The sequence below is a fragment of the Zingiber officinale genome, chromosome 8A, assembly GCF_018446385.1.
Source record: "Zingiber officinale cultivar Zhangliang chromosome 8A, Zo_v1.1, whole genome shotgun sequence".
Taxonomy (NCBI): Eukaryota; Viridiplantae; Streptophyta; class Magnoliopsida; order Zingiberales; family Zingiberaceae; genus Zingiber; species Zingiber officinale.
Window position 1 is genome coordinate 48,604,119 of NC_056000.1, and position 18,022 is coordinate 48,622,140.

At 36.9% G+C, this 18,022-nt stretch overlaps 3 protein-coding genes across 4 annotated transcripts; all 3 read right to left on the bottom strand.

The window, feature by feature from the left end:
* Nucleotides 1-251: 251 nt before the first annotated feature.
* On the bottom strand, nt 252-1,470 carry LOC122008930 (U-box domain-containing protein 4-like). The gene is made up of 2 exons (XM_042564844.1): nt 495-1,470; nt 252-406 (listed from the first exon to the last, which is right to left on the bottom strand). The coding sequence occupies exons 1-2, from the start codon at nt 1,434-1,436 to the stop codon at nt 344-346; spliced, it is 1,005 nt and encodes a 334-aa protein (XP_042420778.1). The 5' UTR covers nt 1,437-1,470; the 3' UTR covers nt 252-343.
* A 253-nt stretch (nt 1,471-1,723) lies between these two features.
* Nucleotides 1,724-5,000, bottom strand: LOC122008931 (40S ribosomal protein S3a). The gene is made up of 7 exons (XM_042564845.1): nt 4,885-5,000; nt 4,743-4,790; nt 4,539-4,644; nt 2,593-2,730; nt 2,337-2,522; nt 2,059-2,259; nt 1,724-1,980 (listed from the first exon to the last, which is right to left on the bottom strand). Exons 1-7 carry the CDS (start codon nt 4,893-4,895, stop codon nt 1,885-1,887), a joined length of 786 nt encoding a protein of 261 aa, XP_042420779.1. The 5' UTR covers nt 4,896-5,000; the 3' UTR covers nt 1,724-1,884.
* A 2,254-nt stretch (nt 5,001-7,254) lies between these two features.
* On the bottom strand, nt 7,255-17,620 carry LOC122008932 (splicing factor U2af large subunit B-like). 2 transcript variants are annotated; one of them, XM_042564847.1, is made up of 13 exons: nt 17,371-17,620; nt 15,958-16,202; nt 15,194-15,313; nt 10,988-11,055; nt 10,320-10,390; nt 10,204-10,248; nt 10,067-10,126; nt 9,504-9,564; nt 9,303-9,415; nt 8,774-9,220; nt 7,990-8,122; nt 7,786-7,853; nt 7,255-7,636 (listed from the first exon to the last, which is right to left on the bottom strand). In XM_042564847.1, the coding sequence occupies exons 1-13, from the start codon at nt 17,491-17,493 to the stop codon at nt 7,499-7,501; spliced, it is 1,692 nt and encodes a 563-aa protein (XP_042420781.1). In that variant the 5' UTR covers nt 17,494-17,620; the 3' UTR covers nt 7,255-7,498. The 2 variants fall into 2 exon arrangements, with proteins under 2 accessions (XP_042420781.1, XP_042420780.1); XM_042564846.1 differs by having other exon boundaries at nt 7,990-8,125; nt 17,371-17,619.
* Between the last annotated feature and the right edge of the window lie 402 nt (nt 17,621-18,022).

The window sequence follows — 18,022 nt, forward strand, 5'->3', positions numbered from 1 at the left end:
CGACGCACACATGGCCGCCGTCCATAGCAAATGGAGCAGCATCGCTATCCCTATTTATACACGACAGCTCTTGGTAAGGCCACGTGTCGCCGCGAGAGGGTTGGTACACATAGGTGGGCGCCCACTCACCATCACATGCCATGCCGACGGCGATTCAATTTAATAGACGCGGACAATAGATCCCATGGGCGTCGCCGGCCGCCGCCGCGTGGAAGGCCCATGGCGATGGCAACAACATCTGAGAGCTCCCGTTCGTGCACTAATCTCGCACTCTGTTTTTGTATTTACAATAACACACTGATTGTTTTATATTTACAATGACACCCTGGCTGTTTTCCTACTCCTATCGGGCTGCAGAGGTTGATGGTCCGGTCGGCTGCCGCAAGAGCTCGACCAACGCCTCCGCCTGTTTTAGTTAATCGGGGAGAATAAATAATTAATACGATAAAATAATATTGGAAATAGTTAAGAGTAAAGGAGGTGAGATTTTCGACCTTCTGCTTCATATTCTTCTTGGAGGCGTTCTGGGCGAGGGCGATGAGCGGCGGAATGGCGCCCTCGCGTACCACCATCCTCCGGTAGGCGGCGCTCGCCTCGCAAATCTCCAAGAGAGACAGCATTGCCAGATCCTTCTGCCGCCGGCTGCCGGATTCCACCATCTCCACCAGAACTGGGATCGCGCTCTCCTCCACTGCGGCTGCCAGACCATCCGGCGACGATACGACCTGGTAGAGCACGTACGCCGCTTTGTCCACCATGCCGGACTGTGGATCGGCCATGAGATCCAGCAGGAGGCGCACCACCCCTGCCTCCACCGCCCGCAGCTTGTTTTCATCGGCCGCCAGGAGGGAAAAGAGGGCCGTCGCCGCATCCTTCTTTCCTGGGGCGCCGCCGGTCTCCAGGAGCGCGACGAGGGGCGGGATGGCTCCGGCGCGGCCGATCGAAGCGCGGTGGTCATCGGTCTGGGCGAGATGGAGGAGGGCGCAGGCGGAGTTCTCGCGGGCCTGTGGGGTGCCCGAGCGGAGCGCACGCACGAGGTGGCGGACGGCTCCCGCGGCCGCGATGAGCTCCATGTTGTCGTCGCAGAGGGAGAGGTTGAGGATGGCGGTGACGCCGTGCTCCTGGAGAAGAGGATCCGGGTGGGAGAGGAGGGCGACGAGCGGCGCGATGGCGCCGGCGCGGGCGATGCGGAGGCGGTTATCGGCGCTGTGCTTGGCGAGGAGGCGCAGCTCCATGGCGGCACGGCGCTGGGACTCCACGGAGGAGGACTCGAGGTCGGAGATGAGGCCGCCGACGACATCATCAGCGTCGGGGGAGACAAGAAATCGTCGAGAAGAATCTCCAGCATGGGCAGCAAAGGCGCCGGAGGACGTGGCGCCTTCTCCGTGACTCAGCCGGAGAATCTCCGGCGAGCACTCCACCACCATCATCAACATGGGGGCGCTTCGTCGAATACGTGATAAAGAGGGTAGGAGTTAATATAAATAGGACGTGGGTTCGTGGGTAGAGCTGACAAGTGGGACCGTGTCTCCGTAAGGCAATTGAAGGACGACGCACACGTGCCAGGGTTGCTGAATCAAACACAGCTTTGGGTTAGTGGCCCGTCCATTCGGTTTACACGGTGTCTCCATACCCACACTGTTTCACCTGGCCACGCCATGATTTGATGCGGCTCAGGTTAGTGGCGGGTCATTTTACATGCAGGCAAAAAAAAACCTGTAAATTATCAAAATACTCTCAACCACTAAAACGCAGCGTCCAATGACAGCGTATAGTTCTAGGCAATTAATACAGGCCAGAAAAATAAATATTCTTCGAAATTCAACGGTTCAAGTAATCAAATTTGAAAGACTTCAAACTCCTAAACGACAAAATGACAAGAAGTTAGGCAGCGACAACTTCAGATTCGCCCTCCATCTGGACGTCCTCAGCGGGTCGATCTAACTTGACTCCCACATCCTCTTTGTAGTCTCCGTGAACCTGCAAGAGACCCACAAGTGCTTGAGTTTTTTTTGCTTTGGAAGCAGTTTTCAAAAGGAACAAACGGGAAGGGCGAACCTCCATGAGCTTTCCCAAATCAAACTTGGGCGCCTTTAAGATTTTCACTTTGCGAATGAAGACGTTTTGCAGTGGGAATATGCTCGTTGTTGCTTTCTCAATTTCCTTTCCGATCACCTCGGGTATGAACTTCTGGACTAAATCCTTCAGATCACAGGACGAAGCTTGATTGACCATAATTTCAGTCATTTTGCGACGAATCTGCATAAACATTTTGAATGATAAACTCTATGCGTTGTCTTGTAATTGGTCATCAAGGCATCGTTTCGTAAACACACCTGTCGAATCTGACTGGATTGCGCATAGCAAGTGCGCTTGACCTGATTTGGGCGTCTCTTGGTGAATGCAATGCAGAACAAACGCAATGTATAGTTATCAGTAGTCTTCACGTCGACATGTGCCTCAATGAGTGTTTGCCACTTCTTCACCAAGGATCTAAGCTTGTCCGTAGTGAAATCCATACCCTGAAGGAAGAAAAAGGTGATCACGAACGAGAACAGAAGATCCAATAAATAAGGGATAATGGAAACATACCCAGAAGTTTGTTAGGACATTTTTTCCTTGTACATCTTCAGCTCGAAGCCGGATCTTCCTGTATGCTTGATCCTCATCATTCTGGAGGTCAGCTAACGATACCTCAAATACCCTGTGTTTAAGACCCTCCGAAGCAATCTGAATCATCAAAGAAGATTACTTATAAACGCCAGCTCTCAAAGAAAAACGCTTTGGATAAGTAAAGATGCATTGCCAACAAAGTTGTCAAAAATGGTGCAAATGCAAATGCCTGAGCCAACGGAAGCAAATGGCCAAATATGCATTTAGGCAGTACAAAATACAAATATCAGGACTCCAGATATGCATTTAGGCAGTACAAAATACAAATACTGAACTCACTAACACAATATAGTGCCTACTATTCAGGCCTAGAGTAATCTGGTTATGCCAGTATTCTAAAATTTAGTTACTGAATCTAGTATTCTAGTTATGCTTCTAGTCGGAGGATCCTAGAACTCATTCGCATGCCAAGAGTGATAATGCTGGTTGTTGAGGGAGCACAAGGAAGATGACTGAAGGACGTGAAGAAGCCAACAAAGACTTCGAAAGTCCGGAGACAACGATTTCTTATGGTTGACATCCACCACTTATCTAAGATGTTGACGAAGGAGGCCACTTGAGAAAGGCATCGGCTGAGAAGACACTGGTAAGGAAGAAGTTATTGTTGAACATCTCCAACGAGTCCACGTCAAAGAGGAAACTCGACTAATACAAAACACAAGCATTTTCTAACCCAAAATCACTGTGCCATGCTATTCTACTCATCTGATTAGCCTAATTTCTTGAACCGAGAATTGTTGAATTCAATCAGTATATGTCCAAATCAGTTTTGCACCATATCAATCTAATTTTTTTTATTCTGATTCAGGCAACCAGTTTGAATCGATTGCCATCCAAATCAAATTGGATAGTTTGATTCAGCTACAACATCTCTTGTTGGAAAATCCAAACTAAAGTATTTTTCTAGACAATCTAATATCAATCACCATGTTTTTAGTTTACGTTCCACTGTATAGTTTAATGCAGCTATTTTGGATCACAAACAAAAAAGAGAATAGCAGGAAAGGTAAATAAAACTGAGCCATTAAGTTCCACTACATAGAGAAATAATATGCAACCTTTGTTCTTGCTTGGATTATTAAACACGGAGAAGAATTTAAATGTTTCACAACACACATTTTAGATGTTCATTCCCTAACAGAATTGATTCAGTAGATAAGGTAAAATATAAGACATTGTCATTATAAGCTTAGAATCAATATACAAATCAGTGACAGCATGCTATTCCATTTAATCCATAATACCAGTAGTAAATTCTCCCATGAAGTGAAAATCATTCTATTCCATTTAATCCATTTTAGAATCATTATACAAGTAAACAAGAATCATTATACAAGTAAACGACAGCTTGATTTTCAGCTTTTACCAGCAGTGATTGCTCCAAAAAAATTAAAAATCATTCTCTTCATTAAATCCATGTTCCAATCAATACAGATCAGGTAGTAATTGCATCCAAGAAGTCAAAACTCATTTTCTTTCATTCAATCCATTCACAGCCAAAAAGGAACACATAAGGTCAGATGCTTCCATGTTTCAGTTATTTATATTTGGAAGGCTTAAAAGGGTTATTCCATCTTCACGATGGCTCAAAACACTCATCTTCGTGACATGAGGACGACTAAGAAGTGAACAAACAACCAGAACCTATTATGTCACAGGATGTTCCATTAATTTGAGAAAATGTTTCATTCATTTTAACCTTTAAGTAAAACTTATCAATGAAGAAACCCCTAAGAAAAGCACCAACTTTTATCCAGCAAACTATGCAATAAGAATAGACTAATGGATTATACAGCCGACAAATAGAGTAAACGGGCATAGAAGCAGATTGGAGAACTACTCAAGCGATGGACCAGGCAACAGACCTTGGTTCCCTGTGTCCTTGACACAAGTGTCTTGCCGACGTTCCGGATGCTGAAGACGGATGGTGCTTTGATGTCGTACCAGTCCTTCTTGGAGAAGGGATCGACGCTGCAACAGGTACATCGGAACACACATCAGGTATTACTGAATCGCAAGCAAATTACCTCAAGAATAAACGATTAGGTAGGCTGCAAATCAAAACATACGTCTTCTTTTTTCCTCCCTTCTTGCCTTTCGAGATTCGTTTGTTCTTCCTGCAAACATGATCGGAAAAGAGAGAGAGTGAGTGAAATGAGTTTATACGGCAGATCAAATGCACGAAAGACAGAGATGGTTGGAGAATCTAACCCCACTGCCATGGCGCCGGCGCTGCTCCTTCCTAGGGTTTCGGCGCAAGATGGTTGCGAGATCTACATGAAGAGCTTATATATATACACGTAAGCGGATTGAGCCATCTCATCCTCAAACAGACTGAGCCGCTGAGTCGTCACGTTATGGGCCGATCTAAAGTCCAATAAGGAATAGTTCCCTAGTTCTTCTGTCTCTGGTTTAGAATGAAAAAATAAAAAACGTCCTTTATTTTTTTTATTATTTTTGAAAAAAAAACATTCTATTTAAAAATATTAGATATTCCATATTTTGAAAATATCTTATTTCAGTGATGTAATAGCAATTTTCATTAAAACTAATATATTGGCGTTTTTCATGAGATGCCGTGTATGCACTTTTTTTTGTTTTTTTGATACATGTTGTTACATGTTGTTACAGAATACATCTTTTATGTGTTGACCTGAGATTAATTGATAGAGGTGTTTTTAAATTATTTTTTTATATGTTAGTTAACAACATAGTTGTCAAATAGTCAATTAATTATTTATATTTGGATTTTGTGATTGGTTTAGTCCTCGCATTTTAGATATAAAATTTATTTATCTTAATTACTTGACCTCTTCTGTGTTTATATCTCCTAAGAATTGTATTTATAAATATTTAAATTTTTATCTATTATTTAAGAAATTTATTAAAAAACACTAAATTATCAATTATCTTTATTTAGAAAAGAGCTTCTTTTGATAGACTGAAACTTTACATTTTGATTGGACAAATTGTGCCACCATCAAGTAAATCAAATTGTGGTTATCTTAACAATTTAAAATTAACTATGTAAATTTTATTCTTTTATTTTACTTGTTAATCTTTGCACCTTTAATTTTAATGAATTTAATTTAAAAAAATATTTTTTTTATTATATTTCTACCATCGTAATATATTTTATCAAATTTAGTATAAATATTGATATTTCTTCAAATAATTTTATTATTTTTTATCTCTAAAAAAATTCTTTTTTCTTAATCCCTAGTAAGTAAGGATGGCAATGAGTAGTATTCATATCCTCTATATCTATCCATATTTATTATATCTATACTCATACATATCCCCATATCTATCGGATATTTAACTTTCATACTCATCTCGATATTCGTCTCGCGCTCCTTCGATCGGATGAATATTTTATGTAGAAACGAAAATGAGATACGTGTTGATGACTGGATAAAGAGACAAACTAATTTTTTTTTTCTAAGAGGAAAAGTAGACTAAAGTTTTTTCTTTCCTAATTAAAAATGAGACTTATATATATATCGAGTATCGGGTAGAATTTTATCACATCCGCCTCCATACTCATACACATATCCAAAATACCCATACTCAAATATTTATTTACTATAATCGGATACAAAAATTCTCTCCATATCCTTTTCTATTTGGGTTGAATATAAAATTATCCATCAGATTCGAATGAAATTACCATCCCTAGTCCCTAGATGTAGGGCTGAGCATTCGGTCAAAACCGAACCGACCGAACCGAATAAACCGAAAACCGAATAAACCGATTTTTTTTCAACCAACCGAACCGACCGAATTCTCTACAAAAACCGAACCGATAAAATATCGATTAATTCGGTTTTTGACCGAATTAACTAAATTTTAAAACTTTATTTGATTTTAATTAAAAAAAAAAGATTTTATTTTATTTATTATATTTTTAAATAAAAATAAATTAATAAATATTTTTATTCGATTTAATCAATTTATTCGGTTTAACCGAATTACAAAACTTAAAATCGAAACCGAATTCACCGAAAATCGAACCGAATTTAAAAAACAAAACTAAAAACCGAATTAACCGGACCGAATTCCTAAATTCGGTTCGGTTAATTTAATTTTACCAAATTTTTACTCACCCCTACCTAGATGAATCTAGACATACTTATATACCAAATTAATATATTCACACAATAACAATTATATTTTCTTTATTGTATTTCAATCGATTGAGCCGCCATTTGTTTTATAAAAAAATATTTTCTATATTTTTAAAAGGTCGGACTAACATTTCAAGTTACCTAGATGAGCCAAGCAAAATTAATAGAATCATACAAAACAATTGAGTTGGTGATAGCAAGCAAGTTAGTCAATTGATGCTACACGAACCATACGGAGTAGAGAAAGGGGGGCAACTCAAAAAAAAAAAAAAAAGAGAGAAACAATTTATTCTCTTGCATTAAGCATAAAAATGTTTTTTATATAAAATTAATGTAAATATTATAGCCAAAGAAAAATTTTCCAACAGCCTTTGATCATCCTTGCAAAATAGTAGAGTTTTTTCCGCTGGAAAATCTGCAGACCAAGTTTATCAATGTCACAACAATGTACTAATAGTTTGAAGAGTTTCTTTTTATCTCGAAGTCGACATAGAGAGTGATTCTTTCAAATTTCAAATCAGAATAGAAAGAAATCCAGCCATCCAGGTGATCCACAATGGAAATATCATTGGAAGGGCAGTCAAAGTGCTTGTGGAATGACAGAATCTACTGCATTAGCATCAGTAAACAGGCAATCTACTTACTAAATTACATTGTCGCTGTTCCACAGGAGAAAAATCCTTGGAGTGAAGGTGAAGCTATCCGCCATAGTCGCCCTGGGCAAACTTGCTCTCCGGATAGAATGTTGCAACCACCGGATTGCCCCCAAACTTCCGTCCGTTCAAAGCTTGCCGAGCTTTGGTAGAGCCATCGACATCAGAATACTCCAAAAATACCTGATGGAAGATTTCAATGGATAGTGTGATTAGTGCTGAAGAAACTGGAGTTCAAAATAATGCAACAATGGTCACAACTCGTGATCTGATAGAAAATAATTTGAACAAAACCAATAGCCCCAAACCAATACAGCATCAACTCTACAAACCTTGCCGAGACCAGGTACGGGCTCTCCATTTGGTCCAGGACGAGGGATGATAACATTTACCAAATTACCTGCAAACATGATAAATCTCTGAGGGAAATATTATTGCAAGCAATTTTTTGGTTGCGATATAAAAATGAGAATCATTTCATCGCATTAAGCGGAAACGTTAGGAATCAAAATGTGCAATGATAAGCCATAGCATACCATATTTTCCACCTTCTCCTCTCATATCTTCCATTATGTCTTCGTATTCCTCATCATCTTTGAGCTCCTCCTCATTGACCACCTGGGTTAGACATAGTATTTTGGTGGGTAGTGATCCTGCCTGATACACCAGCTTCTGCATCGAAAAGATCAATCAAACATGACCATGTCTTCATATAACGCTAAAGTAAACCAAGCACCAGTAAGTAACATTTCCAACTTGGATAACTCATAAGACCGTTAACAAAGAAGCGCATGGTAAGTAACACTCCCCTTTTCCAATCCAGTGCTTGTGATCAACTTCCATGTTGCCTTCAATTACTACACTAAGAGCTAAATTATCAACACAACCAAATTGATTTGATGCACAAGGACTGCATGAAACAACACACGTAAAAAATTATAAGCTATCACTTCGGGTTTAGGCATAGAGTCAGTTGGGGTTGGTAATATGGATTTTATCCGTCCACACGTAAAAAATTATAAGCTATCACTTCGGGTTTAGGCATAGAGTCAGTTGGGGTTGGTAATATGGATTTTATCCGTCCATTAAGCTCTATTCAAGGCTATAATATTAGTAATATTCAAATGGATTAAATCACCTCTTATTTCATTAATTAGATTTATCTCCCCAATGTCTTTCACTAAGCACTCTAACTAATCCATCTCATCTAACTATAATCTATGGATAGAGATAAACCTCATATGGGAATTAGACCAAAAGAATCACACAATATACTTAAGACTGGAGAAAAATTTTAGTATCCGAGCCTCTAATACATACCTGTAACGCTACCTGCTGCTGTGCATGCAACAAAATACTTTCTTGCTCTGGTCTGGGCTGAACTGTACCTTGGTTTGCACGCCTAACAGTGAGGGTCTTATCACCCATCTTAATACCATTAAGAGCAGCACAAGCAATGTCAGTGACAGACAGATCTTGGTAGACACAAAATGCATAACCCTTTGAATTGCCAGTTTCCCTATCCTTGACAAGGTCAAAACCTCTAAGAGGCCCAAACGACTCAAGTAATTCCCTGACTTGTGCTTCTGTGAAGTAGTAGGGAAGACCGCCCACAAAAATACGGTCAGGACCCTCAAGCCCACCAGCAGAGCCTGGGGTCAAGCCAACGGCAGCAAGATTAAGATTGGGATTTGGCTGGCTTGGGCCAAGTGCAGCAGCAAGAGAAGGATTGTAGTCACTAGGTCTTCTTAGTTTCACTGGTGTCCCCTAAAATGTAACAAGACACACTTACAAGAGTTGCTTATGATATATCAAATTCATAATCTGTTTAATTTAAAGAACTCTGAACCTCAAATATGATTCCATCCAAGGCCATTGCATTGCTTGCTTCCTCAACAGATCTCATTTCCACAAATGCAAATTTCTTATCATGATTTATATAGACATTAACAACTGCATCACCTATTAAAAAACCATACAAGCATAAATAATCAAAACGGTACCCAATTAAAGGAAATGATCATAAAGTTGATTCCGCTAGAGGACTAACCAGGACCAGCTGTATTTCCTCCAATGACAGACATCACCTGGCTGAAGAACGTTGCAACTGACTGAAGATATCGCAAAAGAATCATCAGTCAGTCTTACTACATAGATGCTTAAATGAAACATGATTCTAAGATATGCAGGCTTTGACAATTACACAGCCAAAAAAGAACTCAACTATAAGAAAAAATGCTTAGTGAATAAGGGCATAGGAAAGATCCCAACAAGATTGGAATCCAAATCCCGAAAGGTTTTATGTTCATCTGACAAGCAAGTCAATTTAAACATTCTTGGCTTGCTTATTAAGGATCATGCCTTTTAACCATGACTTGATTTAAGAATGGAGAGAAAGAAGGCATATACAAGGAAGGCAATGCATATGAGAGAAATTGCACAGTAAAATTTTAATTAGTTATGTTGATTAACATAGGATAAATTGTAAAAATTGCATAGATGATATGATATGTTCCATTAACTTATATTAAATAGAAAGAAAATAGTCATATTTGAAACATTAGTGTATAAATTTCTAAATACAGCAAGATATCAAAGGAAACAGGAGACAACCTGTTCATTAGCAGTGGGAGGAAGACCGCCAACATATACCCGCCGAGCGTGCCGAGTAGCCTACAGAAGCACAGGGAGCATTCAAATTAAATAGTCTAAATAAACTATCTTTCAGTGTATATTGATAATTACCACACCTGCTGTGTCATAGCTTGCACAGGCATCAGAGGGAGTGTTGGAAACTACGAAAGCAGAAAGACAACATAAGCACCAAAAAAAACAAGAATTAGAGATAGGTAAATAAGGCAAACACCTGTCCAACTGCCAGAGGGAACATGTTAGGAAACATTCCAGGGATGGCTGGAGTGCTAGCTGGCAGCTGACCTGTATAAACAAACTGAATAGGATAACAGGATGTAACACCAAATGTACTAGAATAAGCATCAGAGAAATATATGCTGCATCATTGTTTTATATCCTCGCAGACAGGAGATCTGGTCTGGCTTCTGAAATACAATTCATCACAAAAGAAAAATAATCTCATTTTTCAAGTATTGGAATATTAATATAAATAATTGCCAGTTGAAGACGAACAAGAACCACCAAACCAGTGCATTGATTCCTCGTTCATAAAGCTACAGGAGTCGGTTCACGCCATTGGCAGCACAGTGGGACAAGTGGCCCAACGATGCCTTCTTACAACAAGATATATACACAAAACAAACAAACAAACACCAAAAACAAGAAACAACCAAAATTTTGCTTAGTTTCTGTATAAAGTGACAAAGTAAAATAAATACTGAAAAATAAAAACATGAAATTATGTAAGTATATACTGCATGATAGGCAGATACACAGGTGTACAAATGTATTGCTTACCGAAGTAAACACGACATTCTTGGAGCAATACCTTCATCTAAAATAAATTCACTCACTATTGATTAAAAAAAACAAGAGCTCTTAACTACAGAGAAAATATACCTGTGGCAGTTGCACCAGGTATAATAGCAGTAGCAGGTGGAGCCATGTCAAAGCCACTGATCCGTTTGCTGTTTTACACAAAAATCAATCTCAATCTTTCATTACTTGAAGTAGAAAATGAATAAAAAAATGAGGAAAAAGAAAATGCATAGATCCCAATCAACACCACTAGTACATCCCACTATCAATATCACGTAAAAAGGAGCAAAAAGATGCTACAAAATTTAATTATCAAAGTACTTTGAAAATTACAAATGGATGAACAAGTTGACTTCAACTCTTCAAGTACAGACAACACCCATAGAAAATGTCAAATAATCTCAAACGATGACAATTCATATGAAATCATGCCAGATGGTTAAAATCTAGTAAAATTATCCTACAATTGAAAAAGTTTAATTATGCTAATCATATTAGAATAATATAAAATATTCATATTAATTCTATATAATGAAAATACATATGATAAATTATAAATGTCAAATATAGTTCCCAAAAGCATTTTAATTATTTTGAAAGTCTTATGATCTGATCCTATAATCAGAACCTCTAGGCTTCTTCCTGTTCTTAGGTACACTATCAAACTTGATGGTCTTACTCCATAGCTTAGTATAGATCTTGACGATCTTCTCCCTTGTTAAACAAGGTGAATGGATTAGTGTTGGAAGGTACGAGGAATGAATTAGTGTTGGAAGGTACAAGGAAGATCATGTTGACGAATTGTCACAACAACAATAACAACCAAACCTAATCATGCAAACCTAACTTAGGGTTTATTCCAAGTTACTTGATATTGTTGGCATTATAACTGTAAATAGTGTTCAATGGAAGATAATATCAATTTTACTAAGTTGGCAACTTGTGCCATATTCTGTTAAATGTATCACAGGTGGGATACTGGGATGTGCAATTCATGTCAATACAAAATTCTAATAAATAAAGATTAAACTAAAGTCTGTACCTTTAGAAAAATAATTTTAGATGATCTTAAACTTAGCTAATTTTTCAATAAAAGTGAAGTTGTAATAGATAAAAGGCTATAGAAGTTTTTTAAATTAGTTTCTTATTATACAGTAGATAATTGTCACTTTTGGACTTCATCATTATTCTCTATTGATATTGTTTCAAAAGCTGATCTAAACTTAATTTTTCAAAAAAGTGAAATTGTATTAGATATAAAGTTATAGAAGTTTTTTAAAATAGTTTTCTTATTATACAGTACATATTGTTGTCACTTTTGGACTTTATCTCTATTAATATTGTTTCAAGTTGAGTCGGGTGTTATTAGTGGCATGTCCAATATTGCTAGCCTCACATTTAACTAACCCCAAATAATAAGAACTAAGAACTTGCATTGCTTGATGATGAGGGGAATGATTTATATATTTTAGGAATACAGAGCAGGTCAAAGGGAAGGCAGAATGGATTTTGAATTTCATCAGTTAGGCACACCAGACCAACCTCAAGCCCAAGCACTCATCCCTTAAAATCAAGATAACTTTAGAGAAACAGCAAGACCACCGGGTATAGAGTGTTGCTTATCAAGGATAAGGAGCACATTTACACTGTCTAAAGGAGAAAAAAATGAGTTTCCTAAAAGTTGTTTCTAAATAATTTAGTTGCACTTCAACATGAATGTATATAATTTCCGCCAACTACATCACCCAATATATCAACTTAACTAGCTTTTGCACTGGTACTAATGAGGAGTGCTGCGAACTATTTCTCTTGCACACTTCCAGCCAATCATGGAAAACTCCAATCAATCAACAATCCTACAGTTACCTTCAAGGAATAACCCTGCTTATTTCATGCTTGCTAGTATGCCAATCTCTCTCCCTTCTGCTAAACGGGCAATTCCAGGCAACTCTATCCATCGATGCATTCAATTAAATCTAGTATCATTTAGGGTATAGAAATGGTCTCGGACTTTTAAGATTACACATTGATTAAAAAATAAGAAAACATTTTCATCTTCATCTCATTTGGTGCATTCTTATGCCTCTCTCCAGTACTAGTTCACATGCCAGATTATGATGTATTCCCTTTTCCAAAGCATAGAACAGAAATATCATCAATTTGCACCTCCATAAGTAATAGATTTTATTTACTTCACATGGACATAATACTGCAACAAACAATTTTCTCATTATCAATGATAATCCGCTCAGTCCACATAATTATGAAGATTATGAAAGGAACCATAATGCAGCCACATGTGATCTGCATGTGTAGTTTCAAAAACCTTATTTGGTTCATTTGAGTTAACTTAGAATTGATTGAATTGATTTTAAATCCTAAGCTACTCTAAATCTTACCTAGAAACTTGATAAAAGTTAATTTAAAATTTGGTTTTGTAAAGATATTTTAGATACTAATTCTATGCATATGTATATCTATGATCTATTTTACATTGCTGACTAATTCAATTACCAGTTGTCATCTTCATGCATTTTGCATTCTATTATTGATATATATTTTTTCCATGTGAAAGGATGAAATGAACGTGTCAATAAAATTTATTGTACATACATTAGTTATTCTTATTAATAATATTTTAATACACACTACAAATGTCATTGAATAAGCTCCTACATACTACTACATTGATGTTACAGAGGAACAAACGCATCCGGCCTACAGATTCTTTTTGAAATTTAGCTCTTACTGGTTTGCTCAAGGTTGTTCTTAATCAATTTAAAAATTAAATATTGACATTTTATATTATTTTATAACTTTAAGCTTGAGCCATTGACAAGAAAGCTACCATATCGGCGAGTGATTTTAGGCCAGTAGCACACTGATTAATTAGTCTAACCATTATTTGGTATCAAATGGCTTGTGGCCGCAACAAGGGTGGTGTTGGATCCAATATGGCCAACATTGTCAATGATGATTGGTTATTGCATTGATAAAGCACTGGTGTGCAAATGTGGTGGGAAAGTTGATCAGTCATGTTTGTAATTACTTATAAGTGATTTAATTCATAATTTCATCAGGGGTACAATTCCTCTATGAAAGGTGGCAGTGAAAAAGATCTGCAAGAAAAGGGCAGGGGTACTTATCCATAATTTGATATTCCTTTAGAAAGAAGGAAAGAGGGAGGGAAATCTTAAATTTATTTTATAGAAAAAAAATGAATGACATTTTAATAGGGATTTCCTCGTCTGAAGTGTTACTTCCATACACCTTAGGCAGAAGCAATAATTGGTGAAGTTGGAGAAAGGTTTCCCCAGTTGCTTGTTATCTAGTATGGAATCCATGTATAGATGCTGAAATGACTATGCAGCAGAGAAGTTAATTTTACTGTAGCCATTATGACAGTGATAGCATTCTGAATAATTTAAGAAGCATCTCCATTCTGAATAATTTATATTATAGTTTCTTAAGTAATGTGATTGTGGCAAGTTGGTTCCTAAGGGGCATCCCACAGTGGATATTATACTTATAGGTTTAGCTCTTAAACAAGGATTGATCAATTGTGATCAGTACAAAACCTTAAAAGTTTAAGATGGTGTTTTTTCTTCTTCATCAACTTCCTCTCTCTTTCTTTCTACATGGTTTATATCTTTAAGAGACTAATAGCTCAGGGGTTTGAATATGAAACGGCAACGATAATGAGAATAGTGTAATGAAAATAAACCATTCTTGAATAACAGCTGTTAAAGTGCTAGTTGTGCTTTGCAGCACTAAAATCATGCACATAATAGGCACCCACCCAAGGCAAGCGACAACAAACTTTAAAAAATGAGTGAAATAGATGTTTAGGTATGACAAATTATTTTCTTTGGCAAAAAGGAAATGTATGATAATGCAGTTACTTGTGCAGAAGTGTAAGAAATGATTTTCTAAAAACTATAGAAGTCTCGTTATTACTGAGTTAGTGCTAGATGAATTGAACAATCATGTTCAAAATAGACCTTCAAGATGTATTCTAGATGTATGTTATTGCAGATGAGGAAAACAAGAAGAGTACCAAAGTAGCAGACGCACAAAGCATGAAGTAATAGGCAAAAATGGAAAAGAACTACGTGTGGCATAGATGAAGAGAAGATGTACACTAATTACCACACAAACTGAATCATAAATTCAAACAAGTCAAAGTGTTTAAGATCGAATTGTGCAAGTTATATCAACAACTGTAACATACATACAAAACAAAAACCATTTTACGGTTCATAGCATGATCAACAATGGAAAGTTTACCTATTTGATCTCGACCGTGAACGAGATCTTGATCTACGATCAGACTTAACCTTTGACCGAGATCGAGACCGTGAGCGGTGTCTATGACGCCCATCCTTATCTCTATCACGATCCCTATGTCTGTAATGAAGAAACAATCAGGAGCAAAAAAAACATAAGTTAGAATTCTTTAATCCCTATCTCAAAATTAATTCAGTGAGAAAATTCTTGCAGAATGCATTGAACATGGAAAGGCCAAGAAATGTCTGATATTAGATCAAGAAAGCAAGAATTAATATGGCAGTTTTGAGCAAGATTAATACGTCAGTTTTGAAACAATCCTGCAAAGGGATAAAAAATAATAGATAAACAGAACTAACACAAAGTTAGAACTTTCAAACTTCATAAAATGGTGTGTTTAGGAAGAAGATTACATGTGATCCATATAACTTAAGTTTTTAAGAACAATCTTTTTAAAATTCAGTAGATGCTATCTGCTCACTTTTCTCAACTTATCTTAGCGAGTTTGTACAATTAACATGCTCTCATACAAGCAGAACTCTCAACTTGACTCTTGCTTTTCTAGTGATACTCATCATCACTACTCAATAGGCTTTAAACTGAAGCTTTTGGCATACTAAGCATGTTAGTTGACAAGATAATTAGCATTTGTGGACCATAATGATATAACCAAAGCAAATGCTTGCTATAGATGTAAACTTCAGTATACTACTGTAGACACTGGAATAAGTAATGCTTGGTGGATAAACCTTAGTAGTTAGTACCTATCACTATCTCTGCTACGCCGATGATCATGATCTTCTCTATCATGTCTATGCTCCCGCCTTTCACTTCTATCTTTGTGATCCCTGTGATGGCGGCGATCCCTGTCTTTGTCTCCTTCTCGATCTTTGTCTCTTTCTTTATCCCTTTCCCTCTCTCTGTTCCTTTCTCTGTCCCTGTCCTTGTCCCTCTCCCTATCTCTTTCTCTATTCTTTGAGGATGCCCTCTCATACTCATGAGAATCATACTGCAAATGAAGAGCAAAGTTGGGGAAATTTCAAGAATTCTACATTCAATTATGAAAAATGTTACAAATATATAAATCCAGAATAATGAATCAAGATTTAGTTCAAATCACCCAATATAATGTAATAAATCTACTGGATATAATCCAAATGTACATATTCATCGATTTTAAATTCTGAAATATGCCATTTGAGCTACTAGCATGTCAACTTACCATTCATATAATTGTAGGTACAACAAAAGTCAACTCAAAGACCTTATCTTTTCACATTAATACAAGATGAATCCACATACTAAATGCAAGATAAATCCATTCATACAGTGCTAATTGGTGATAACATAAATAGATTATAGTCAAAACTTGAATTATAAAAGTTAAGATGTCTTAGATCTGTAAGCCATTAAGGAGATATTAATGAACACATTTTCATTAATAGGATAAAGGGTAATGGTAAACTGAAGAAATAAATTTAGAGTATTGTGTGATCATCATGTGCTCCTTAGGCTAAAAGAAAATTAAATTACAAGACTATGGTATGACTCACCATGTTTCATGAATTAGAATATCAGCTATTAGGAAAGGGCTCACCACGCCTCACAAATTAGAATATTAGCGATTAAAAAAGGGAGCATACAGAGGAAATCAAGGAATGAGAGCTAAGATGGATGTGTGTAATAAACTTTATATCAGAGCAATTAGTTGTAGGCTTGTAGCTGCAATAGATAATAAAATGATGAAAAAAAGTTGATATCGTACGGACATGTACAAGAAAACCAATAGCTGCTATAGTTAAACAAGTTAATTCTATTAGACACGATTGTAGAGTATAGGAGGCCAAATAAAACTCTAACTTGTAACAAAAAAAATATTATATTTGAACCGTATATTACTCTTAATATAGCCTGCAGATGGAGAGAAAAGATCTAAGTAGACGATGCTAAATAGCTGAAAAAATATGGCTTGACGATATTATGATGAGAAACTAGAATCTGAAATTAATTTCATCAGGCATAAATGAAAATATGTGTTTCAAAATGTAAAAGAAGGCCGCCCGAGGAAAGAAGATTCAGACTAGATTCAACCCCGCCAAAACAATTATAGCAATGATTTGTGACCAAAGTACGAACAAAAAAGCCCTATCCACTATGCAGGAACTGAAAGAACTCACTTGAGATTTGTGATCGGCGAGGACGTCGAAGCCGCTGCTTCTCGGCGCGGGCGAGGCGGCGCTTCCGCCGTAGTCGTTATAGGAGTCGCCGTTATCTTCGTATCTCCCGTCGTAATTCGACATCTTGAGCCACCGCCACCTTCCCCCCTAACAACTTGCTCGCCACGAATTCTCTAGAACGTTTACTGAGCGATGCTGTCGCCGTTCTCTTTTACTAGGGTTTTGAAGGCCTAGCTGTGTGAGTTTAATTTATATTTTTGAAGGGGCTGTCTGATGCACCGAATTTTGATTAAAAAAAATAAATAAATAAATAATGTCATTTCACCCCTAATGTTTACTTTTTTTAAAAAAAAATGTCATTAAAAGTTAAAGATTGGTCAAAAGATTCCGAATATTTTAAAAATGCTAAGTTACTTAACAATATTAATAATTTAGAGACTAAATATTGATTTAATTTATATTCTCCAAATTAAAATTAAATATAAATTCCAGTCTAATATGATCTTGATAAGAATAAATAAATCTGATTTTACCAAGTCATGTTTTGGATTTCAACCTTCTTATACAATATGTTTTATAATTTTTTGGTTCATAATTAATTATTATCTTATAAGAGTAATATCTTCAAAATCTAAATTGATAAAGTACCTTG

Excerpts from the sequence above, each read along its gene's own strand:
- LOC122008930 (XM_042564844.1), bottom strand. The coding sequence starts at position 1,436 with ATGTTGATGATGGTGGTGGAGTGCTCGCCGGAGATTCTCCGGCTGAGT. Across the intron at positions 407-494 it reads AGAAGAATATGAAGCAGAAG|GCGGAGGCGTTGGTCGAGCT; the intron begins GTCGAAAATCTC and ends TAACTAAAACAG.
- LOC122008931 (XM_042564845.1), bottom strand. Across the intron at positions 4,645-4,742 it reads AAGGGAGGAAAAAAGAAGAC|CGTCGATCCCTTCTCCAAGA; the intron begins GTATGTTTTGAT and ends TACCTGTTGCAG. Across the intron at positions 1,981-2,058 it reads ATTTGGGAAAGCTCATGGAG|GTTCACGGAGACTACAAAGA; the intron begins GTTCGCCCTTCC and ends GGTCTCTTGCAG.
- LOC122008932 (XM_042564846.1), bottom strand. The coding sequence starts at position 17,493 with ATGTCGAATTACGACGGGAGATACGAAGATAACGGCGACTCCTATAAC. Across the intron at positions 10,391-10,987 it reads ACCTGGTGCAACTGCCACAG|GTCAGCTGCCAGCTAGCACT; the intron begins GTATATTTTCTC and ends TTGTTTATACAG. Across the intron at positions 10,249-10,319 it reads TCCCTCTGGCAGTTGGACAG|TTTCCAACACTCCCTCTGAT; the intron begins GTGTTTGCCTTA and ends CTGCTTTCGTAG.